Raw genomic sequence first — 25,771 nt, forward strand, 5'->3', positions numbered from 1 at the left:
TAATGTTTTCTATCTACATTCAAGCTCCACCAATTCTTTTTTTGAAGACATGCAGCACCTTTCTTCATAAGTCCTTCAGAATTGTCGTGGATAATTTTATTGCTGAGAATAGCTATGTTATTCAGAATAGATCATCATACAATATTGCTATTACTGTGTATACTATTCGCCTGGTTCTGTTTACTTCAGCGTCAATTCACTGAAGTCTTCCCAGGTTTTTCTGAGAGCATCCTGCTCATTTCTTACAGCAAAATAGTATTCCATCACAATCATATAGAATTTGTTTAGTCATTCCCCAGTTGATGTAATTCTTTCCCACCACTGAAAGAGCTTCTATAAATATATTTATACATAGAAGTCCTTCTCCCTTTAAAAAATATTTTTGATAAATCCTAGTAGATTTCTTGGTCAAGAATACGCATCATTTTATAGCCCTTTGGGCATTGTTCCAAATTGCTCGGCAGAATGGTTGAATCAGTAGATAATTTCACCAATAGTGCATCAATTATTTAATTGTCTCACATCTCCTCCTACATTTGTCATTTTCTTTTCAGTCACGTTAGTCAATTCAGCAGGCATGTGGTGGTAGCTCAGAGTTGTTTTAATGTGCATTTTTCTAATCAATAGTAATTTACTGCATTTTTCTTATGACTACAGATAGCTTTGATTACTTTGTCTGAAAACTACCTGTTCATATCCTTTGAGCATTTATCAACTGAGGAGTGGTTCTTATTTCTTTAAATTTATTTCAGTTTTATATATATTTGAGAGATGAGGTCTTTATCAGAGGAACTTAATGCAAAATTTTTTTCACACTAGTGATTACCAACTATGTATTTCCCCCAATCCTATTTCCCTCCCCCACCTCTGTTTACCCCACTCTCTCCTTTCATCCTGTCCATTCTCAACAGTGGTTTGCTTCTGAATTTTACTTCCCCAAATTGCTTTCCCTTCTCTCAGCTCCCCCCTCTCTTGTCCCCTTCCCCTCCTATTTTCCTGTATAGTAAGACAGATTTTTACACCGAACTGTGTGTTGTTCGCTCTTTGAGCCAATTCTGATGAGAATAATGTTCACATGCTCCCCTCCTCTTTTTCCACTTTTTCGTCTCCACTGTAAAATTTCTTGAACCTCTATCATGTAAGATAATTCACCCCATTTTACCTTTCTCTTTCCCTTTCTTCTAGTGCATTCTTCTGTACCTCTTAATTTAATTTTTTAAAGACAATCATCCTATCATATTCAACTCACACCTGTGCTTACTGTCTATGTATGGTTCTAACTATCCTAATAATGAGAAAGTTTTTAGGAGTTACAAGTATGGTTTTCCCATGAAGGAATGTAAACAGCTTAACCTTATTAAATTCCTTATGATTTCTCTTTGCTCTTTACCTTTAAGATTTCTCTTGAGTCTTCTATTTGATTCTTTTGAATTTATTCGATTGATTCTTGATAGCTCATAGAGTCATTAGCTTCCACTTGCCCAATTCTAACTTTTAAGGTGGTGTTTTCCTCAATTAGCTTTTGCATTTTCTTTTCCATGTGACCAATTATATTTTTTAAGCAATTTTCCAAGCTGTTGACTCTTTTTTCATAATTCTCTTGTATCATTCTCATTTATTTTCTTAATTTTTCTTCACTTCTCTTATATGATTTTTAAGCCTCTCTCTGAGCTCTTCCATGAATTTCTTTTGGGCTTCAGGCTACCTCTCATTTTTTTCGGGGGAATGGTTTGCCCATAGGTATTTTAATATTGTTGTCTTCTGACTTTGTGTCTTGGTCTTCCCTGTCACCACAATAACTTTCTATGGTGAGATTCATTTTTTTTTGTTATTATTGCCTCTCTCTCTCTCTCTCTCTCTCTCTCTCTCTCTCTCTCTCTCTCTCTCTCTCTCTCTCTGTATCTCTCTCTCTTTCTGTCTGTCTGTCTCTGTCTGTCTCTTCCTCCATCACTTTTTCTTTCTTTTAAATTTGATTTCTGCTCTGAGGGTGGAAGGGGCTCTCTCTTAGGCTTTTTATGCCAGTGGCAGTAGGACCTGGTTATTTATATGGTGCTGCAATGATGTTGCCCTGAGGCCAATGGAGGACACTCATGTCTGGTGCTGTATTAAGTAGGTGGAGTGGGAGGCAGGATACACAGCTGGAGGCTGTAAGGATTTGGCAGTTTACCTGATCCTGAGCTGGGATATTAGTGTTGATACGTGGCATGTTCTGATGGCTGGTGGGGTGTTTTTGCATTTCCCCAGGGCTACAATGAAGCATGTGGACTTCTGGCCACTGGAGGGTGCCTGTTTGCCCTGGGCACCTCTGAATTGGAGTCTGCTACTTCCTCTGGCTATGTTAAGGCATGTGGGAGGTCCTGGTGTTGGCTTTTGTCTGATCCACAACACTGGGGATCAGGATCTCCCCTTGATTTGTTGAGGTGGTACTTGCTGCTAGCTTGCTGGGATGCTTTTCATCCTGGAATGTACTCTCCTTTTACCTGATTAAGACAGACCTTTCTTGCCAAACCTCTAAGTCTCCCAAGCTAAAAGACTTCTCCACCCCATCCTTCTACTGGATCCACTGTTCCAGGATTTTTTCTGGGTCACTATTTTATGGTTGTTTGGAGGTGAATATGGGGGAGTTATAGCAATTTACTGCTTACTTCTGAGTCTTGTATTTGAAAGTAAAATTTTCCATTCAACTTTGGTCTTTTCATGAAGAATGTTTGGAGGTCCTCTATCTAATTGAATATCCATTCTTCCCCCCACCCCGAAGAATTATACTTAATTTTCCTAGCTCTTTTGTCCTCCAGTATATCATAGTCCAAGTCCTCCAATCTTTTAATGTAGAAGCTGCTAAATCTTTTGCTATCTTGACTGTGGCTCCATGATACTTGAATTGTTTCTTCTTTGCTGCTTGCAATATTTTCTCCTTGACCTGGAAGTATGGGATTTTGGCTATAATATTCCCGTGACTTTTAATTTTTAGTATCTCTTTCAGGAGATGATCAGTGAACTCCCTCAATTTGTATTTTGCCCTCTCATTCTAGAACATCAGGGTAATTTTCCTTGATAATTTCTTGAAAGATCATTCTTTGTTTTTGATTATGACTTTCAGGTAGTCCAATAATTTTTTAATCATCTTTCCTGGATCTATTTTCCAGGTCAGTCGCTTTTCCAAAGAGATATTTTACATTTTCCTCTATTTTTACTGTTTTTTATTCTGTTGGATTGATTGTCTTACAGTCATAGCTTCTACTCACTCAATTCTAATTGTTGGTTTTATTCAGTGAACTTTTGTACCTCCTTTTCTCTTTGGCAAATTCTGCTTTTCTTTTTTCTTTTTTTTTTTTTTAAATAAAATATTTTATTGACTTTACATCAGACCAGGTGAAATTTGTCTGCATTTCTGTTCTGCTATTCTTCCATTCATAAATAAAAAGGTGAATAAATTCTGATGTTTCACCAAGGGCTATTATTCTGCCAGTTTGTAATTGAGAAAGTTGTTTGTTTTCTTCCATAATAGGGTGCTTCATTTTTCTAATTCATCAAGGAATGGGGTATTGGCCAGATTTCCACTTGCTGCCATTGACTTCTTGCCAGAAATAAATTTCTTTGCTGCTGTTATAACATCAGCAGTAGCCACGGAGTCAACTGTCTGAAGAACAGATGATGGTGTGACATATGAACCAGATGCCAGGGCCTGGGACCCAATTTCATCCAGAAATTCCTCTGAAGACTCAATTAGCATCAAGTATCCAGCTTTTAGTTTGTTTTTAGCTGCTGTGACATCTGCTTCAGGAAGGTTGCCATGAGCGATTGCTTTTACCTGGTTGTAAGCGGCCCTGATAACATCCTCAGCAACTGTAGCCTGAGATACAGTATAAATTCCAAAGAGTCCAGAATCAGAGTAATTTGCATTAAAGGCTGAAACATCAAATGGCTGGTTTGTTCCCTTGGCTACAGCCTGATGCAGCTGGCTGCTGGCATTGCTTCCCCTCTTAACATGAGGCCCTGCACCAAGGACATGCTGAAGGACACTAAATGCATTTGCCTCTACGCTTCCTGAGGTGGCCCCCTCGGCTACAACGGCAGCATGGACAAGACTATCACCATTCTGCTCTCGAATTTCACCTCCACGGTAGTGAACCTTTGAACCAGACATGCCAAGTCCACCTCTCACGTTTAGAAACTGCTCAGCAACTTGCTTCAGGACAGCATGGTTTATACCAAGTCCAACCAGAGCCATTCTTGCACTTGTAAAATTGTTCTGTATATAGTAATGAAGCTCTTCTGGAGTAACTTTCCCAATTTTATAATCAGGACAATACAAGGAATTGCAAAGAGCATTTCAATAAGCAGCAGCATGCAGATTTTCAATCACACCAGTCTGGGGGTTTTGAAAAGCGACTGCTTTATCAGTCTTTAATTGTGACTGAAGAGCTGCTACTTCCCAGCGTCGAAATTCTGGTGCTGTGGTGACATTGAGCAGGAACTCCATTAGAATATCAACATCATCTCGGAGGCATTCTGCAGTATAAGCTATGTTTTCCCTTGTACTAGTCACACTTAATTTACCACCAACAGCTTCGGTCCCTCGAGTTATCTTAAAAGAAGAAGCTCCTTTGGTAGTCAAATTGGATGCAAGACGGACTAAATGGGAGACTCCAAAATTGGTAGAATCTTCATATCTACTACCAGCTTTAATGAACAAACCAATTCTTGAAGCTGGAGAATAATTTTCCACAGACGCAATCACTAAGCCATTTGGTAATTTTGTTAGCTCAAGTTCCTCGGGATGGAGTTGTACAGGAGCTTTTGCAGCAGAGGCTTTAATTCTTGGGGCAACTTTGAGGGAATAAAATCGTCTCGAGAGAGATCCAGCGCCTGTTAGCAGCTTCATGGTCCCGACTCACTCGTGACCCCGTACTGACAGGGATTAGAGAAAGCAAGATGGAGGCCGCAAATTCTGCTTTTCAAGGTATTCTTCTCTTTATTGGTTTTTTGTGTCTCTTTTTACCATTTGTTCTACTCTATTTTTAAGGTGTTGTTTCCTCAGTATTTTTTTGTATCTCCTTTTCCAAGCTGTTGACTCTTTTTTTCGTGGTTTAGCTGCATTGCTCTCATTTCTTTTCCCAATTTTTCCTCTACCTCTCTTAATTGATTTAAAAAACCCTTTTTGAGCTCTTCCATGGCCTGAGACTAATTCATATTTCTTTTAGGACTTTGGATGGAGGAATTTCAAGTTTACTATCTTCTTCTCAGTTTGTGTTTGGATTTTCCTTATCACCATAGTAACTCATCCAATTGCTCTAATGGTGATAAAGTTCTTCAGCTTTACAAGTACCATCTTCCTATGTCAAAATACGTACAGTTTAACCTTATTGATTTTTTTTCTGTTTTCTATTTCCTGTTTACCTATTTATTTTCTTCGAGTCTTGTATTTGAAGATCAAAATTTTTGTTCAGCTTTTGTCTTTTCAGTAGGTTTGCCCCAAAATTCGCTATTTCACTAAATATTTATTTTTCTCCTGAAGGATTATACTCAGTCATTCTTGGTTGTAATCCTAGCTCATTTGCCTTCTGGAATATCATATTCCAATTCTTTAGTCCTTTAGTATAGAAGCTGCCAAATCCTGTGTAATCCTAACTGTGATCCCATGATGTTTGGTTTATTTCTGGCTGTTTGCAGTGTTTTCTCCTTAGCTTGGGTGCTCTTGGTCATAATATTCTGAGACCTTTTATTTTTTTGGTATCTCTTTCAGGAAGTGATTGGTGGGTTCTCTCAATATCTAATTTACTGTCAGGTTTTAGAATATCAGAAGTTTTCTTGTTTGGGGCTTACTCTTGGGATGAGATTTTTCTCCTGGCTTGTACCAAGGATGGGGTTTTGTTGCTGGCTCCCTGTTGTGAGACCTGCTCTTGGTAAAGTAGTGAGTGGTATTTTTGAGTCAAACAATGACGTGCTACATATAGTTCTAAATGACTTTCCAGAATAATTACGACTCCACTAAGAGTATAAGATTGTGCTTGTTCCTCAACTGTCCTTCAAAAATAATCATTTTATCTTTCATTTTCTTTTTTTTAGTATTTTTACAAGTTTACAGATGTGAGGTAGTTAATTTTAATTTTGAGCTATTTTTCAAACAATTGTTGGTAAGATACATCTTTTTTGATTATTTATATCCTTTTATTGTTTATTCAAGTCTGATTCATAATCATATATATATTATATCAATTCCTTTTATATCTTTAATAGCAAGTATTTATGAGAGAAATTTGTTGCAAAGATGCCCCCCAACTAATTTTTTCCCTTGTAATTCTAATTGCAACGATTTTGCAAATATTTTTCAATTTTATGTAATTATTCTCATGGTGTCTTGGTGAACCTGTTTCTGTATTTTTATGATGAAGCTCTTTTCCATTTCAGAGTTTATGCAGGAATTTTCTCACCGTTTTTACATAGTGTATGGATTTTATGAACACTCTAAGGACTGGCCCTTCATTGGCTACTTCTTCTCTCATCTCCATAAGAGCGTTAATATTAAATATTCTGTGATCTTCTCTAATGATTGCTTAGTAAAATAATTTTCCATTATTTCCTCCTCTTTTCTAATTTGTTTATAATAAGACTTTATATATTTAGGTCATGTAGCCATTTGGAAACTACTGTGGTATATGTGGTGAAATGTTCACTTGTTAGGGGTTCTTAACATTTTTGTGTGTGTGTTATAGAGCCCTTTGGGTGTTTGGTGAAGCCTATAGATGTTTGTTGGGAATAATGTTTGAAAATGCCCAAGCAATTAAATGAAACTCTAGATTTCAGTTAAAGATTAGTGAAAATAAAGAGGTACTGTTTATAACCATACAGGTTCACTGACTTCCTGAAATCTATTCATGGTAGTTGATAGATCCCAGGTTAAGAATTCCTTGTTCTAAACCTAATTTCTATCAAATTACTTTGCAATTTTCCTGGTAGTTTTGTTAAATAAGTTCTGATTTCAGCACTTAGAGTCCTTTGGTTGATCCAATATTATGCTTTTATGCTGTACTTTTTCTAGGTCTTATAAACACAACATGATTTGCCAATCAAATTTTTTATTTTTTAATCAATATCAAATAGTTTTTGTGGTTACAGTATTATAGCACAATTGAAGATCTGGAACTACTAGGCTCCAATATTTCCCACTTGTTTCCTATTATTTCTCTTAGTGGATTGTTAAATTTTTGTTTTAAATTTTGTTTATATATTTTTCTTTTAGGTTTTAAGAATTAATGTTTTATGTTTGTTTTGCGGTTTCAATATTTGTTGCTTGCATTATTTTTTTAGTTGAATACTTAATTCACTTCTTTGTTTCTTTCCTCTTTCATTTGTGAAAATGTGGAGAGATATAAATTTTCTCTTAATGACGTCTTTAGCTTCATTCCCAGAGACTTCATACTAAAGTTTTTGGAATGTTGTCTTTTTGTTACTATTTTCTTTGATGCAGTTATTGATTGTTTCTTATTTTAAGTCTGAATCCTTTTTTTCAAAGGCTCTTTATTTATTAAAGATTGTATGGCATTGTACTTTGTTAAAAATTTGTTTCATTTTTTTTTGCATTTTTATCAAGCTTTTAATGCCTCAGCACATGATCTATTGTTACAAAGGTGTCATGCAAACTGAGAAATATATATTCCTGTAGTTACAGTAATTACAAGAATTCTCTCCCACCTCCATAACATAGTTAACATTCAATATTTTGTTATCTTTTGTAATCCTTGCTTAATAAAGGAATTTTGCATTATCTTCCTCTCTTTTCTAATTTGTTCACAATAAGACTTCATATATTTAGGTCTTGTAGCCATTTGGAATCTACTGTAAAATATATTGTGAAATGTTAAATTATTAGGAGTTCTGAAGGTTTTTTGTGTTATAGATCCCTTGGGGAGTGTAGTGAAGCATATAGATGTTTGTTGGAAATAATGTTTTAAAATGCCTTAGCAATAAATGAAATGATAGATTTCAGTTAAGGTTTAGTGAAAATAAAGAGGTATTTTTTTTTGTTTTTACCATACAAGTTCTCCAACTTCCTGAAATATTTAAATTTTCTCAACTTTATCCGTTTGTGATTTCTTTCTTTTTTATCGTTTTGTTAGATTTTTCCATGTCTAAAAGTACTACATGTAGATCATCATAGTTTTGCTATCTCTTAATTATAGTAAGTTGATTAACGTTTCCTCTCAGATGAAAGCATTAAAAAAGTGGAATATTTTTAATGTTGGGGTTGCTCTTTTGTTATATTTTTGTACCATTTTCTTTGTCATGTATGAAGTATGGTTTTCTTTTCAGTAATATTCTAAAGGGACTCATTAAATAGCATCCCAAGGACTCTTTCCAGTAAAATTCATGTTCAATAGTTGGAGGGGTTAGGCGGTTAGTTTTTTTTTCCCACCTTTACATTTGAAGAAAATATCTTAAAACTCAATTTTATAGCTGTGAGAATATATGACATCGTGAATCTTAAAATGATCTTTGGGAAGAAATATCTAAAAAAATCTTTCACACTCATGGGATGGGAGTAATACTTAAAAGCCTTAAGTACTTAATTAAATGGCAAACGTATAGTGTCCTGCCCTGTGAGAAGTTGCTTTCATTGTAGTTAATAATAAATTCCCACAGAGAAAACAATGAAAATCACAAATGATCCCAGCCTTTAAATAAATAACTTTTCCTTATGGCACTATTCTTCCCACCAGATTTTCCCTGGTAGTATTCTATCATCCATTCAATTTAAGAAAATATGATGTCAGATAAGTTTTTGGCATAAAACAGTCTCCTCTGTTCTTTGTATTTAAGAATGTCTTTCTCTATACACACACAGACACAATAATATAGACATAAATGTATGCATATCTAGTGTTATGTGTGTGTGTGTGTATATGTGTATATATATGTGTATTTATTTATATTCGTGTATTCTCTCCTGAATTCCACACACACACACACATATATATATGTATATGTATATGTGTGTGTGTATCTATATATATATACATATGTATATATACATACATATATATACATATACATATATATGTATGCACAAACACACACACACTCAGAAGTATAGTATGGAAGTTTTCTGATGAACCAGCAAAGAAGGATAAGAATGACTGGTCAAGCAGATAAGAAAAGAACAATTTAGGGGTGAGGAACCTGAGGCCTCAAGACCACATATGGCCCTCAAGGATCTCAAATAAAGCCATCTGACTGAATTCAAACTTCACAGAACATTCATTCAAGAAGCTACGCTTGAAGACCTAGAGGGCTACATAGTGCTTCAAGGCTATAGGTTTCCCACCCCTGTTTTAAATAGTAACATTGTGGGAGAAGAGAACATGAATCAATGGGTAGTTAACAGTGTGAAATTCTGCAAAATCATTGAGGAGGAAGAAAACAAAAGAAAGACAAATGGGTTTAGCAGTCAAGATCCTTTTATAATATTTTTAGAGCAGTTTTACATTGAGATGTGACTCTAAAACAGGATTGTAAAGATTTGAGAAATAATGCCTTGGTGAATAAGTAGATTTAATGAGAATATAGGAGCTTATTGACAGAAACTTGATGGTGATAGTGAGAGGTATATCATGACAATTTAAGGGGAACATATGGTAAACTGAAGGTTGCCTAAGAATGAGAGAGATCTGGACATGATTGTAGGAAGTAAGAAAGAATGCAGTAGACTCAGGGAGACTGAAGTTGAGTGAGGTAGATGGAATGACATATGGAGAAGTGCTGTGAAGAAATGGAGCAAGATCAAAGGCACAAGTGAGGGGTATACTTAATAAAGAGCAAAGACCAGCTCACCCTCAGATACTGGAATAAAGGTGGAGTGGCTGGTTTTGAGGAGTGGAATAGGTAGGGTGAGGAAACTCATGACTTTGGAATAGAATCTGCTTAGAAAAAGGGAGTAGGAATGAAATAGTTTTTTTAAAAAAATTACTTAATTTATTTGTTTTCCGTTTTCAACAATCACTTCCATGAGTCTTAAATTTTCTCCTGCTCCCTCTACCTTCCCTTACCAAGAGAGCTTGCAATCTTTTTTGAGTTCTACCCATACATTCTTATTTAACACATTTTCACATCAGTCTGTTGCATAGATAAATTAAAACAAATGAGAGAAACCATAAGAAAAACCAAGCCAAAACAAAATAAAACACGATGTTGCTTTATTTTGTGTTCAGATCCTAGTATTCCTTCTCTGAACGTGTATGGCATCTTGCCTCAAGAGTTCTTTTGGTGTGTTTTAGGTCCTTACATTGCAGTGAAGGGCTTAGTCTATCAGAAGCAGTTCTTGCACACTGTGGCTGTTACTGTGTATAATGTTCTCCTGGCACTGCTCATTTCACTAAGCATCAGTTCATAAAGTCTTTCCATGTTTTTCTGAAGTCCAATGAGACTGTTTTGAGGAGAGATAAAGAGGTTTGGAACACCCATGATGAGACCTGTGATAATTATTTTCAATTGTTGTGTTCATCCTTCGTTGCTGAAGAAGACCATGCCATCAAAGAAATGATGAAATGACTTCACTTGACTTTATTTTGAGTGAGGAAGGACTGTGAAAGGTTACCAGGCTCATTTCTCTCCAGAACCATCTGAATCCAGTGACCAGATATTCACCAGGATGACTGGAGATGACCCAGGATGCAATGGGAGTCCTTGACCCCTTTAGGCCAAGGTCTATGCAGGTACTCACTTAGGGTGAGGTAATGCCCATTCAATGATTAGGACTTTTTAAGAAGTAGTCAGGGGATGGCCTCTTTAATGAGGCAAAGAAAAATGGTGACATCAGTCTGGATAATTATTTAAGGAAGGACTAAAAGAGTACTATACAAGAATAAGAACACGAAATTGTTCAGTAGCACAAGAGTAGGAGTGAGATAACTGCAGAGAATGAACCCCTGTGGGTTAGGGAAGGCAAAGAATTCAAGGGTAGGAGGGCAATGTGCAGTTGAATTAGATAAATTCAGGGTCAGATTGTGATGAAAGGAAGTGAGGCCAGGGATAATGAAATGGGAGAATGCAGAGGGACAGGGGTTATGGTGAAGATGAAGAATAGGATTGAAACAGAAAGGAAAATGAAAAAACGGTGATTTTGATAAGAGAGGTGGATTTCAGAGTTCTAGGCCATGGAGTGCCGTGATTATTATTCATAGTTTTGATTACTACCTATGGCTAAAGGTGAGTGAGGTGGTGTAAAATTTAGGTCATGGATTTTAAAGAAGTTGAACAACTAGGAGAATAGTATTAGAGGGACATCAACATGTATGTAAAAATCAATAAGTATGAAGGTATATACCATAAGGTACATATCGTAGTGGAGAGAAAGGATATAATGGGTACAGAAAGTTGCATAAATGGACAGACACTGTCATTGTGCTCTGTAGTTTTCCTTAATTTTTATTTTTGGTTATTATTATAAGGGAAGTCTTACTGGCATGGGGAATTCATAAGGTTAATACATAGAAAAATGACTGATGTAATAACAAAAGTAATTAATGAATTTTTAATTAAAAGGAAAGGACAGCTATACTTGATTACAATCAAGATCTATCGTTGGGGGAGAAGCCAAAGGATGGAGTGAAGCTTGAGAAAGCAGAGTTTGAAAATATTTAAAGTAGGTGGATCTTGAAGAGGCAGCTACACCATAAGTCAATTTCTTTTCCTGGAGCAGTGTGTCAAGGCATGAGAGAAGGAACAATCAACCTGCACTGGAGAATGTGGCCTTTGTGATTTCTGGGGAGAGCTTATATTTTTTTGTCAGCAGAAAAAAAGTGTTATAGGATGACTGATATAAAAGGACACAAGAGAATACAGACTAAAATATCAATTGCAGAAGAGAGGTCAGAGAGGATAAAGATAGAAAAAAAGTAGCATTAGGGGCTTGAAGAAAAGAAACTATATGGAAAATACCATAGAGAAGAAGAGATAGAGATAGAAAGAGAATTAAGAACAGATTACTAAAAGAATTTTTGTGCAGTGGGGCAAGTCCAGATGAGACCAGAAAGATACAGTCAGCAAGATTCAGTTATTTTCTCGAGCACTGACCAACAGCTGAGAAGCATGAGAAAGAGCTGAATCATAGGGTTTATCCTTGGTGGAGGTTGAAATCAAGGAAATAATTGGAAGATCAAGGGCACAAGGAATTCTAGGATGGAAAAGCATAGCCCTGTGTTCCATTTTGAATGATCCATTCCTGACGTGAGAAGCAATATAGAATCAAATCCATTTATGTAGGGATTGACAGATGCTCCTTAACTTTCTCCCTGTTCCCCTGACTATTGTCCTCTAACCACAAACACCACCACTATTTTCTTGTTCAGTTAATAGATAATACAGATGCTCTTAATCTTTTTAGAAAAAAGTTCAGGCCAATGAGGACAGACATTTCCCATTAGGATTCCCAGAACACATTGTTTCACTTAGAATCTCTTAATGGAGAAGTAGAATACGGAATGAATTGTCCAACAAGTGAACTTTTCAACTCAGGACTTTGGACTGGATTTTTACTGAGGATGCAGGTTAGCCTAGGGGCCTGGGAGTCAGTACTGGGCAAGATGAAAGGACAGAGAACAGGGTAGCAAGCATTTAGCACAGAACCAATACTACCCAACACTATATCTTTTTTAGGAGAAAAAATTAAATATATTATAAGGCAGCAACCAATCCAGTAAAATATAACATAAAAGCCCACCAATAACAGGATAGTTTGGGTAGCCCTAGCCTCATAGGAAGTCCTAGAGGAGAGGCTGGTGTTACGAATGTGTTGAATATTCTTTTTATGTCTGTAGAGAAACACCACCATGTAACCACTGGCCAAACTCATTAGGGTGAGAAAGAAGACATCTCGGGCTGTTGTGGCTATGATAAATAAATCTTGAAGTGTGTAATTAACATTTGGTTTAGTGGTGCAGTATTTCATGGAATAAACTTCTTTGTACATAGTGAAATTTTCACTGGCTTGAAGAGTGTCAATGACGCGGATGTAGATCAACATGTTGATGATCCAGATACAAAAAAAGTAAGGAAGTATAAATTTGCTTATTCTAGGTTTTAGCCATGCCCATCTTGAATACATGGGACTGATAGTGATGGCTTGGAATATGCTCAGGAGACAGGTTGTACCAATAGAAAGCCCCCGGCCCACCCTGTAGAAATACATGACCATCTTACACCCAACATCATCCAGAATATTTTTCACTCCAAAGTAGGCCACAGTATCAGGAATTCCTCTAGTGATAAGTGTCATAATGTTAGCTAGTGTTAGATGGGCAATAATCATATCCATGGGTTTCTTATGGTGGGGCTGAATATATAAGATATAGAGATATATCATGAATAGTCTGGAATTTCCCAGGACCCCAATAACAGTTTGAAAGAAGGTGCAAATCCCCAAGATCAGATCACTTAGAAGCATTCTGTTGGTTTCTTTTGGAGCATAGTAAAGAGACTCAGACCATCTTGCAATGGCATTTCAGGGAAGCAGTGGTGGTGAATTCTTGAGTGATGGAATTCTGAGACATAAACACAGGGTAAATGAATGTTGTCCAGAGAAATGAACCAATTTCCATAATACTGATTGGGTCAAAGAAGTTATAAGTTTTTACATTGTTATTCAGATTCTTTAGCCTTACTACTTTATGATGCAACATGGAAAACTTTCCAGTATTCAACCCGTACTTCTCATCCACTTTACATCATTTATTATGCCTCCTTCACATCACCCACCTTACTCCCTATAATATTATGGAGCCTCCCTTTTTGAAATCGTCCTGGGATGGGGGAACAATGCTATATTTAATTTGTTTTTAGTTCACAAAATATGAGCTGACAAAATACATACCTGTGTGTAGTTGGCATCAGGATTGAAGATGAGAGGTTGCCATAGAGCCTGAATTTTCTCGTTAATGAGCTTGTTAGTAGACTTTTCAAATCATGTGCTTTGTGTGAATACAAAATATGGTTTAGTATCTGCAGCTTTAATCAAAGAGTCACAGAATTTCAGATTTGGAAAGGACCTCAAAACCATCTAGTCCAAATCATACCTGAAAAAACACTTCCTTTGCTCTGTATATGAAAAAGTGATCCTCTAGTTTTTTTGCTGGAAGACTTCTTGTGAAGTCCTCAGACTTCACTATATCCCAAAGCAGACCATTTCACTTCTGTAGATGTCATGGGCAGAGTCAAGGAAAGAGGCAACTTTAAAAGGAAGACCAAAGATTTCTTTGTTCCTGAAAGGCATAAAGTAAACAGCAATAACTGTCTGTTCTTGGTCTAAGGATAAGGACAAAAGGAAGAAATCTAGCTTAGGCCAACCTTTGCAAGAGTTAATAACTTCCCCATAGACTTGACTTAATGACTATAGGTCATTAAGCAGTACAGTTTAGAGCTCCCTGTGACAATGTGTGATACAGACTATAAGAAATGATGAATGTGTAGAGTGGTGGCATGATGTAGTAGAACACACATCTTGGAGCTCAAAGATATAGGTTTAAATCTCTCATTTAGAGGTCATGTGATTGTACAGAGCTCATATAATCTCAGTTTTTTAATCCATTAAATATAGTACACTGTGCTAGGTTTTTCAATTATCTTTTAGTTGCCACATTTACAAAATGGCATAATAATACTTGTATTGCCTACCTCAAAGCATTGTTGTGAGGGAAGTTTGAAAAATGAAAATTTCTTTTCCACACTTGTATCATCTTAATCATTCCAAACTCCTGGACTAATTGATCTTGCTTTTCATTGACTTGATTGATTTTTAGAGATAGATCCATTTGAAAACAAACAAAAAAACCCCAAACAGATCAAGACAATGATGTATGAAACCTGTCCTAACTATAGCTTACCTTTAGCCTCCCTTTGATTTCTCTTTCGTCAGGAGCTAACTAAGTATGCCTTCTCCACCACTCTATCATGTACTTATTATACTTTTCTTTCACAATGTTTTCTAACTGTAAAAGGAAATATCTTATTAATATTTCCCCCATTTAGTCATAGACACAGGCGTATGTCTAAAAAGGGTCTTAAAAACAACATAAATACTCCATTCTAAAGATGAAAACATTGAGGTTCACTGAGATTAATATCCCTTGTGCCACCTAGCTTCCTCTGGAATTGAAACCAGGCCTTGAAACGCAGTTATTATTCCATTGTACCATATTGCTAAATGAAGGAAAACCATTTCAATTTTCACCACTACCTTACAGGCAATACTGGGAAAACCTCCAAGTTAATACATCATAATTCAAAGTATTTTGTATAGTAAAATACTATATCCCAATATTTTCCTGGGATTCCAAGGCTTTATGATTCTAAGCAGCTGTATGACCTTCAGTTAGTTATTAACGGACATGGTAGGACAATATTAATGGACGATGGGCCTGGAGTCATGAAGATCTGAGTTCAAATCCAGTTTCAGATAATTACTAGCTGTGTGACCCTGGGAAAGTCACTTAATCCTATTTGCCTCAGTTTCCTCATCTGTAAAATGAGCTTCAGAAAGAAATGATAAACCATTTCAGTATCTTTGTCAAGAAAATCCCAAATGGAATCATGAAGAGCCAGACATGATGGAAATAACAGAACAACCCCAATAACAAAGATTCAGTTCATAGCTGCTATCTGAGTTTAAATAAGTCACTTAAACTCTGTGATTTCTCTCTGTAAAATATTGATGCTATATTCAATGATATCAAGGCCCTTTCTAACTATGAATGCTGTGAAAAGTAGCATGTTATTTTGTTAATGTAGGCTTAATCCATATTTTAAAGAAATTTGAATTCTGGAATAAATAATTTGAATCTTATTCATCAGACCATTGAGAATCATTGAGAATTATTGCACAATGGGCCACATTTATATATTGAAAATATTAGCTTTGTTAAAATGTTTAGGATGGATGGGAGAGACGACAGATTAAATGCCAGGAAAGTAGTTAAAGAGATATTTCAGTAATGTAGTTAAGAAGTAATAAAGGTCTATATTATGTTGATAGGAGAGAAAATTTTAAGTGAATGTATTCAAGATAATAAAAACTCAAAATTCATAATTAATTGGACTTTTCTGTAGATAAAATTGTTTGGGGGCTAATTATGATGCTCTCAGGTAGCACTGAAAGGTAGAGTGTCCAGGACTAAGGTATTGTGTTCTGCTTTATAGAGCTCATCTGGAATGTTTTATTCAGTTCTAGATGTTACACTTCAGAAAGAACATTGATAGTCTGGAGAGTATCCTGATGAGGGCAATCAGGATAATGTAATAACGAACACCTATTAGGACAGAGCAGGTTCTTGGTGGTTCAAAGTTGAGCACATTAAAGCAATGAATAAAGAGATTCAAAGCATTTACATTTTGTAAGAAGCAAAAAGACCAATGTATTTTTTTATGTCATAGATTGTATTTGTTAGGAATTCATCAGTTGTTGTTGGTTGTGTTTGTCCTTTATTTTTGGAAAGGACCATGACATCAGTGAAATGATGACATGACTCACAGTTGATTTTGATTTGAGTGAGGGAGGGCTGTGCAAGGTCACTAGCCTCACTTTTCCCTCCAAAGCCATCTGGATCAAGTGACTAGATATTCATCAGGATCACTGGAGCTGGCCCAGGATGTAATGGGAGACCCTGGCCCTTTTAGGCTAAGGTCTTTTCAGGTACTCACTTAGAGTGAGGTAATGCCCATTCAGTGAATAGGCCTTTTTAAGAAGTAGTCAAGGGATGGCCCCTTTAGTTAGAGAAATAACAACAAAAAATCAAGGTGGGAGAGAAAATCCCTAAATGTTGCTGTTCCAAAGAGAAACAGTTACCATTGATATTCACTCTAACCCAGGAGGGTTCCAAAACAGCCATTACTTGGAACTTGGGCAGGGGCCTATTGTGGTCCAATCTATGGTCTTCAGAGTGAGCTGGGTTTAAGGTTTTAGGAAAGAAAGAAAGACAGGAATAAAGAAAGAAAGAACCAGATTAAACTGTAATTAGGCAATCTTTAACAAAATAAAATCACATTAACATTTATATGTGTTTTTTGAGTCAATATGCAACCAACAGAAATCCTTATTTACAGTTCACAGTTCACTGGCATCGATTTGTACTAGAGTTTGACAGCAGTTCTCTAGGGTATACAGAGGTAAGTAACATTCCTTTATAGATAATATGTGTATACTTCAATGGATATGTGAATTGATGTATATGTTACTCCCTTATGTTAAAGATCACAAACTATCTACATCTGCCCATCTTGCATGACTCATCCCTATTTCCCTATAAATCTATCACTGGGAATCTACTCGATGGCTTGGGGTCTTTTTCTAGATATCTTCACTTTATTTAGACCCACATGAAACATGTGGCTATCTATATTTTATTCCTTGCTTTCACTATGTGACTGGCCCATTTTTCTTTCTGTGCTAGTCATGTAGTGAGGGAAATGAATAAACTATTAAGGTAAAGATATCTCTCCTAAGGCATCCTTTATAATTCTTTATGCAATTTTTGGGTAGTGATCTGATTAAATAATATATGGACAACTTTGCCTGTTCTCTCCTGTTTTGATCAGGAAATATACATTATTCTCAAAAAAATTTCACAGAGGTGAAAAAATTGAGGATTTGATAAGAGTTAGTTTGTATTGATAATCTTGATTACTATTTGGACAGTCATAATAACATTTGATATATTTTTATGCCTTTGGCATTGCATTTTTTTTCCAGATTCATTGGAATTTGACCAAATTTGTTCCAGCATGAACATACTTTGTGTCTAATTGGTCTTATTCACTAACTTTTCTGATTTTTGTTTTCTTCAGTAGCACTTTCTCAGGCAACATTCCATTGTCCTTGGTGGCAAAATGTTTGTTGTAAACATCTTTACCCTTCCTCATGTTTGCTGCTCACCTTTCGGTTTCATCTTTAAATATCCTTAATATGATTTTGCTTCGTTGGATCTCCCCAAACTTTCTCTGAACATATTACTTTACCTTTCCTTCTCCATAATGTTTTGTGAGGTGATACTATTCATAATCTTGTATCATTCTTTTCCACAAGGTTTGCAAATATATATATATATATATATATATATATATATATATATATATATATATATATATATATATATATATATATATATATATATATATATATATATATATATATATTCTAAAAAATGCTATCCTTGGCTTCCAAAAAGTGTCACTTGGTGAAGGAAATCAAAATTTGCTGGTGGAGGCAGCTTCTGGACACTTTCATCTTTCAATTTCTATTTTTAAAGCTTCCTTAGAAAATAATGATAGCATATGTGTCCTTTTACCATTTCCCATTTTTTTCATCAACAATTTCTTTCAGTGTTGGAGTTGCCCAAGTCATATACGTTATTGTCTCATTTTTGTTCATTCTTTTATTTTAGCATTGATTTTGACCTCTGTACTAGCAAGTTGGTAATCTGAGTATACACAAATTACTCATAAATCAATAACTCTGCTTTTTAAATGATATAATCTTTTTTTAAAAAAATATTATATTATTTGGTTCAGTTTATCTATATATTCTTTCTGAAGCAAGTGTTCATGCCATATAGTATAGGAATGAGATTTTTTCTTATTTTTAAAACTTTGGAATTTCTTTTTTCTTCTCTCTAAAATAACATACACACATGTGTATCCATTTATCTGCATATATACACATATGTTTATTCATATCCTACTACATTTTTTTCATTATCAGTCTTTATTCCCACCTTTCTGTGAAAGATTCTCAAATATGAAGATATATATTCATTAGGCTTGCAGGACCTTAATGTAGTCCTTTATAAACTTTTGCTGCTCAAAATTAACAACACTTTACAACATTTACCACAATAAGCTCAAAATGAATATGTAACCTGAATATTCGAGGTCATGACATAAATAAATTAGAGAAAAATCCTATTGGGTTCCTTTTACTGATATGGAGAAAGGATGAATTCTTAATCAAACAAGGGACAGAGGTTTTACAAAAGATAAAATATTTAACTTTAATTACATGAAATTAAAAACTTCTGCATGAACAAAATCAATTTAATAAGATGATAAGAGAAACAGATTTGGGAATAACTCTGAAGCAGATACCTATGATAAGGGTCTCATATACAAAGTATAAAAAGAATCAACAAGAATATATAAAATCAAAAAGTGTTTCCTAGTAGAAAAGTGATCAAAGAGTATGAATAAACAGTTCTCAAAATGATTTCAAACCATTAACAGCCATATGAAACAAAGTCCAAATTACTGCCATAAGAGAAATGTCAATCATAACAACTCTGAGGTGTCATCTTATACTCAGCAAATTGTCAAAGATGACAAAACACACCAGTATTGGAAGGGTTATGGAAAGACAGACTCACTAATACACTGTTGGTGGAGTAGTGAATTGCTTCAACCATTCTGGAAAGAAATTAGGAATTATGCTAAAAACAGTGACTAAAATGTCCATTCCCTTTGATTCAGAGATCATTGAAGAATAAAAACAAAGTTTCCATATGCAAAAAAAAGATATAGAGTAATACTTTTTTTATCATATCAAAGAACTGGAAGAAAGTAGATATCCATCAATTGGGCACTGACTAAACAAGTTGTGATTAATTAATATAGCAGAATATTACTTTATTTTAAGAAACAATAAATTTACTGGATTCAGAGACACATGAGAAGACACAGGTAGTGCTGAAAGATGAAGTAGAACCAAGGAAACCATATGTACAATGATGATAAAAGTCCAAATAGAGAGAACAATCATAACAAAACAAGCTCCCTAAAAAAACAAAATTATGAAACTATATAAAACAATATTTTGTATGTGTGTTCGTCCTTCGTTACTGAAGAAGACCATGCCATCAGAGAAATGATGACATGCGTTGCACTTGACTTTGTTTTGAGTGAGGGAGGGCTGTACAGGTCACCAACCTCACTTTTCCTCCAGAGCCATCTGAATCCAGTGACCAGATATTCATCAAGATGACTGGAGATGACCCAGGATGATAAAATTGGGGTTAAGTGACTTGCCGAAGGTCACACAGCTAGTGAGTGTCAAGTGTCTGGGTGAGATTTGAACTCAAGTCCTCCTGACTCCTGCACTGGTGCTCTATCCACTGCACCACCTAGTTGCCCCAGAAACAGTATTTTTGCTTCACCATATCAAAATGAATGAAATAAAGTTCAAGCACATTCCAGAGGCAAATCTGCCTCCTTGAATTCTTATAAACTGAATAGAAAGAGAGAAATCCAATAAACTATACGTGTTTTTAAAAATTACAAATCCAAGGGTAGACAGAGTCTAAATTGGAGTATTTAGGTTGGAAGAAGTCTAGCTGCCGTCTCTAGGATGACTCCTACCTTGATGTGGATGAAGGCATTTTTTCTCAACTCCTTTAAGCCAATTTCAAGGGCATGATTTTTCACTTAATCAGCACTTCCATGCTTTTCTCATTCAGAAGAACAGTAGGCTATTAGAACAATGGTGTGTGTGTGTGTGTGTGTGTGTGTGTGTGTGTGTGTAAACTTTTGTGAAGATTTTTTTCTCATCTCGTCTTTTTTCTTACACTACTATTTTAACTTATTTGTGCTCAGACTCATGAAATCTGGGTTTGTGTGAGCTGTTATTGTAGGGAGGTTTATAAAATTACTTTTCAAAAAGATCAATACAATTCTTTCCCCCAAGCATTAAAACTGAAAAGGTACAGATCTTCTGCCCTTTATATTTATATGCTACTGACCATTCATTGCCCATCTTTCATTCTTTCCCTTCATAAATAATGAGGCACATAGGAACAATTAATTCTCTCTATCCAGCATTGCTATTAATTAAAACGTGAAGAGTAACTTTAAACAATAGAAAAAAAAGTTGTAACAGGATCTAACTCTCTTTGGGAAGAAGAGGGTGAAACCACGAAAGAAGAGGAGGATGAAAAGTATTATTCACCATTATTCATCTCAGTAGATACAGGAAGCCCTAGTATTTCTCATCTTATTCCCAAGTGATATCTCCACATCTTAGTCTTGCAACCATGATAGTGACAGAATATTTTGGTGGCCTATACTTCCTTTCCCTCAGTGCTCAAGTCAAAGTAAAAACAACAACAGTAATTCGATCTCACTGTAGTGAAACGTTCACACTAAGGTTCAAGCTTCTTTTTCTTCCTTAGTGTCTCAGTGCCCCTCTTCTTCCTAGAGCAAGCCATGAAATTCCACTTTGGCCCCTAAGAAGTTCAAATCTCAGCATATGACTTTTTTTTACATCAAAAAGAAACCCTCAGTTTCAAAAAAATTAATAAAACAAAAACAAGAACAAAAGAAGTAATTTCAAAAATAAAGATGAAATAAGCAGAATTTAATGCACCATCATTATCTTAAGCACTTAAATAACTTCTTTTTAGAAATGCACACATAGAAATATGTTGTTCAAGATTGTACATGTAACTATATCAAATTTCTTGCCTTCTCAATGAAGGGAGAGAGAATTTGGAACTCAAACTTTTAAAAAATTAGTGTTCAAATTTATTTTTACATGTAATGAGGAGAAAATAAAATACTAAATAAGCTACTCAAAAGAAGGCAACGAAGGCCCCAAAATAAAATTTAAGTTTGAAAATGGAGGAGAGAAAATAAAAAGTACGAAACAAATCGACAAAATCAAAAGCTGACAAAATCAAAAATGAGAAGGGAAAAATCACAACAAAATAAAATAAAGAAAATTATCAAAAATGTTTTATATTTTTATAAGGTAAAAATTTAAATAAAACAAATGAATATATGCAAATTTTAATGTAAGAGAAATTAGATAACTTTTTAAAAAGCCCATCCCTGCAAGAAATTTGAACAGGTAAAAAAAAGAAGCTCTATAGAAACAAAGGTACAGTAAGTTACAACAATAAAGTTATATTCACAAGTGAATCTTATAAAAATTTTAATAGCAATAATCTTTATATTTATAAACTGTATTTTAAAAATAAAAAGGAAGACAATAATGTTCAATTTTAATAGGATTAAATATATGACATTCACATAAAATTAATGGAGGAATATGACAGAGGAAGATAATTACAGTCCAATATAATTAATGAATATTGCAATATACTACAATACAAAATGTTAAATGTAAGCAATTATAGCAATTTGTACCCTTAAATTTTCATTGTGACAAAGTTATATTTTTGTCATGAATGCAAGAATGTTTCAACTTTAGAAAATGTATTGGCAAATTCATATTCTTTACAAAACTAATTATATTATTTGATTATATCAAAGACCTTTAAAATGTGCCAGATGCTATGCTAAGCAGTTTTACAAATATTATCTCACTTGATCCCTGCAACAAGTGTGTAAAGTAAATACTATTATTTTCTCCATTTTAGAATTTAGGAAACTGAAGAAACTAGGGGGAGACTTGCCCAGGGAAACATAGCTATTAAGTGACAGAGACTATATTTGAGTCTTCCTGACTACAGATCCAGAACTCTATCCACTACATCACCTTTGGTGAAACATGAGAGGAATTTTTCCTTAGTGAATTAGAAAAATCTGATAGAGAGAACTAATGTCATTTCAACTGGAGAAATCTTAGACATTTTCCCACTAAGAATAAAGGTGAAACAAGGATACATAATATATTATTATTGGATATAGTTGGAAAAATTCTAGATATAGCAACAAAACAGGAAAAATTAAATAAAAGAATAAATATTGCTGAGGAAATAAAAATATCTTTTCTAAGATAATGTGGATTATCAAAAATAAGATTATCAATAACCCCCAGGCATCAAATTCAAAGATATCTAAAAAAAATTGGAATTCTAATTCATCTCTCTGTAACCTTTGATTGTTTACCTGTCCCATTTCCTAGGTACTCTCACTTCCATTGATTTTTGTGACAGTGCTTTCTCTCTTTTTTCCCTTCTTTTCTTCCTGACCATTCTTTATTTCTCTTCTTTGTTTCATCATCACCATTCTTTCCTTTACTTTATGTAGGCATCCCATAGCATTTAGTCCTAGGCCTCTTTTTCTTATTCTTCTATTTGTTTTCTCTTTTCTTTGTTGAGAGTGCTTCTAATCAATCTCTTCTCTAATCTATCCTCCACACAGTTGCTATATGGAAATTTGAAAATACAAATTAAACTACATCACTCCCCTACTCAAAAACATCCGGGGGCTCCCTCAGATAAAATGCAATAATTTCAGCTTGGCATTTTAAAGCTTTCCGTAAACTGCCTCCTGCCTTTCCAGTCTTAACTCATGTTACTCCCCTTCATGTTCTTAATTTTATTGATATTAGCTTTCTGTCCATTGTTTGTACAAAACATTTCATTTTCCATCATTTTATCTTACAACAGTGGCCAGTTATATCTGGGAGGCATTTGCTGTTTGTCTCCAATTTGTAGAAACCTAGCATACCGGGAAGCACAAATTGGGTACCATTTCCTCCGTGATGTCTTTCATGACCTGCAGTGCTAGTATTCTTCCCCATTTCAGTGTAATTTGTATTATTTTCTAAGTCCTGCCAAATCAGAATGTAAGCCCCTTGAGGGCAGGGATTATTTTATTTATTTATTTATTCATTTTTTACTCACAGTAGGTACTTAATAAACGTTTGTTGAACTGAATCCAACTGTTGACTTTACTTAGAGAATTGACAGAAAATTTATTAAGATGTCAGCAAAACAGCAGAATCCCCAAACTATCAGCACACACACACACACACACACACACACACACACACACACACCTTCTATTAAATTAGGAACATATGTACAAAAATATCATTTAAAACAACAAGGAATGCATTAAATATCTGGTAGGTTATTTATCAAGTTGCACCCAATATTACTAAAGTGGTTATAAAATAATTTTTAAGGCAATAAAGGAAAAGCCAAATAATCAAAAAGTTGTTCAATATTCATGACTTGACTGTGTAAATATAAAATGACAATAATACGAAGTTTGATCTCTAATTTTACTTCTTGAACACTCAAAATACTAATGAAATATTCTATAGGATTAAAGAAAGCAATGAAATTTATATGTGAGATCAATAATGCCAAGAGAAATAATATGAATAAGTAAGAAAGACAAAGAGCATTGGTAATTCTCAGTTATACCATAAGACAGTAATGAGCAAAACTGTCAATTAAAGAAAGCAAATCAGAGAATAAAATAGAGTTAGAGTACCTTGAGCAGTCCAGTGTTCAATAAATCCAATCCAATAAATCAAACAATTACACAGGAATGACAACTGGATACAAGTTTGATAGATAATGAAGTTCAAACCAGCACCCAATACACATGGGAGCGGAATTAGCATTTAATACGTACTTTCTTATTTACTAGGTGCTTTGCAAATTGAGTCAACAACTTTGAGTGATAGGTATTATTTTTATCCTCACATTCCAGATGAGGAAACTGAGGCAGACTGGTGAAAGGACTTGCCCAAAGTCATGATTCTAGTAGGTATCTGAAGCCAGATTTCAACGTCTTCCTGACTGCAGGCTCAGTACTCTGATCAATGATCTAACTGTAAAATATCACTTATATTCTAACTTGTCAGGCTTTACAAGAAGCTTTGTCAGGCACATTTACAAATGTGAATAAGGAAAATTTTCATAACTAGTCATGATGAGTACTCTTAACTGGACACAAAATAGAAATGACCAGGAGAAAAATAGTACAATGTAGAGAAAAGTGAAATCAATGAAAAAAACAGAATAGGAGAAAAATTGAGAAGAGAGTTTAGAGAAATAAGTGAAAATGACATAGGAAAAAAGGAGGAAAAGATATATGTGACAGAAAAGAAGTATGTTTTGTTGGTGTTGTGTTTGTCCTTTGTTCTTGAAGAGGACCATGACATCAAGATGATGACGTGACTTGCAGTTAACATATATAGCACAAAAGGCAAGAGGTAGAACAAAGAAAATGGGAGGACATAAAGGTGAAGAAAGAAGAAAAACAAGCAAATGAAGCAGTGTGGTTGTTTTGCACTAGCTCAGGATTCAGGGACCTTGGAGTCTATTAGCAACTCTAATAATTCTAATTGAGTAGCCTCACATTTTTGAAAAACTTCTACGAAACTTAATTTCCTCATTTATAAAGTGAAGAATTTCGCCTGTATCACTTTTTGGTCCTTTTCAACTCTAAGACTAAATGATCTTGTGGTTGAAGAAAAAGACAAGAAAGTGGACATAAAATGAAAAGGGAGAACTGCACAATGCAATGTTGTCAATATATAAGGAAAAAAGGAAAGAGATGATTGAAAGAAAAAAAGGAGGGAATCTAGTAAAAGGGAAAAGTTTCATCAGATCTACATGTAGAGCTAGAAGGGATCTTATAGTTCTTTTAGTCTAATTTCTTCATTTTATAGAAGAGGAAACTGAGGTCCAGAGTGCCTTGCCTAACACATAGGAAATGCTATGGAAATCACATTGGACTTGTTAGAGGATCTGAATGATAATCATGACTGTCATTTATTACCTGTGTGACTTTGGGTAAGACAGTCCAGCCCTGTGGGATTGAATTTTCTCATCAATTAAATCAAGATTAGATTGGATGAGCTCTAAGGTCCGTTCTTCTTTTAAATCTATGTTCTTATGACCTAAATAAGTGGCAGAGATGAATTCAAACCTTGGTCCTTTGTCTTACAATCCAATTCAAGGCATGAGTGAAAAAATGGAAATGAATAAAAGAGGAACAGTCAACAGAGGAAAAGGAAAAGCAAGAGCTAAATGAA

The 25,771-nt window shown here is 34.8% G+C and overlaps 1 protein-coding gene and 1 pseudogene across 1 annotated transcript; both read right to left on the minus strand.

Annotated features, from left to right (window-relative positions):
* Nucleotides 1-3,311: 3,311 nt before the first annotated feature.
* Nucleotides 3,312-4,940, minus strand: LOC140516927 (cytochrome b-c1 complex subunit 2, mitochondrial pseudogene; annotated as a pseudogene).
* Nucleotides 4,941-12,442: 7,502 nt separating this feature from the next.
* LOC140516891 (vomeronasal type-1 receptor 3-like) lies at nt 12,443-13,312 on the minus strand. Its single transcript, XM_072627744.1, has one exon. The coding sequence runs from the start codon at nt 13,310-13,312 to the stop codon at nt 12,443-12,445; it is 870 nt and encodes a 289-aa protein (XP_072483845.1).
* Nucleotides 13,313-25,771: the final 12,459 nt, after the last annotated feature.

This window comes from Notamacropus eugenii, assembly GCF_028372415.1.
Source record: "Notamacropus eugenii isolate mMacEug1 chromosome 2 unlocalized genomic scaffold, mMacEug1.pri_v2 SUPER_2_unloc_1, whole genome shotgun sequence".
Classification (NCBI taxonomy): Eukaryota; Metazoa; Chordata; class Mammalia; order Diprotodontia; family Macropodidae; genus Notamacropus; species Notamacropus eugenii.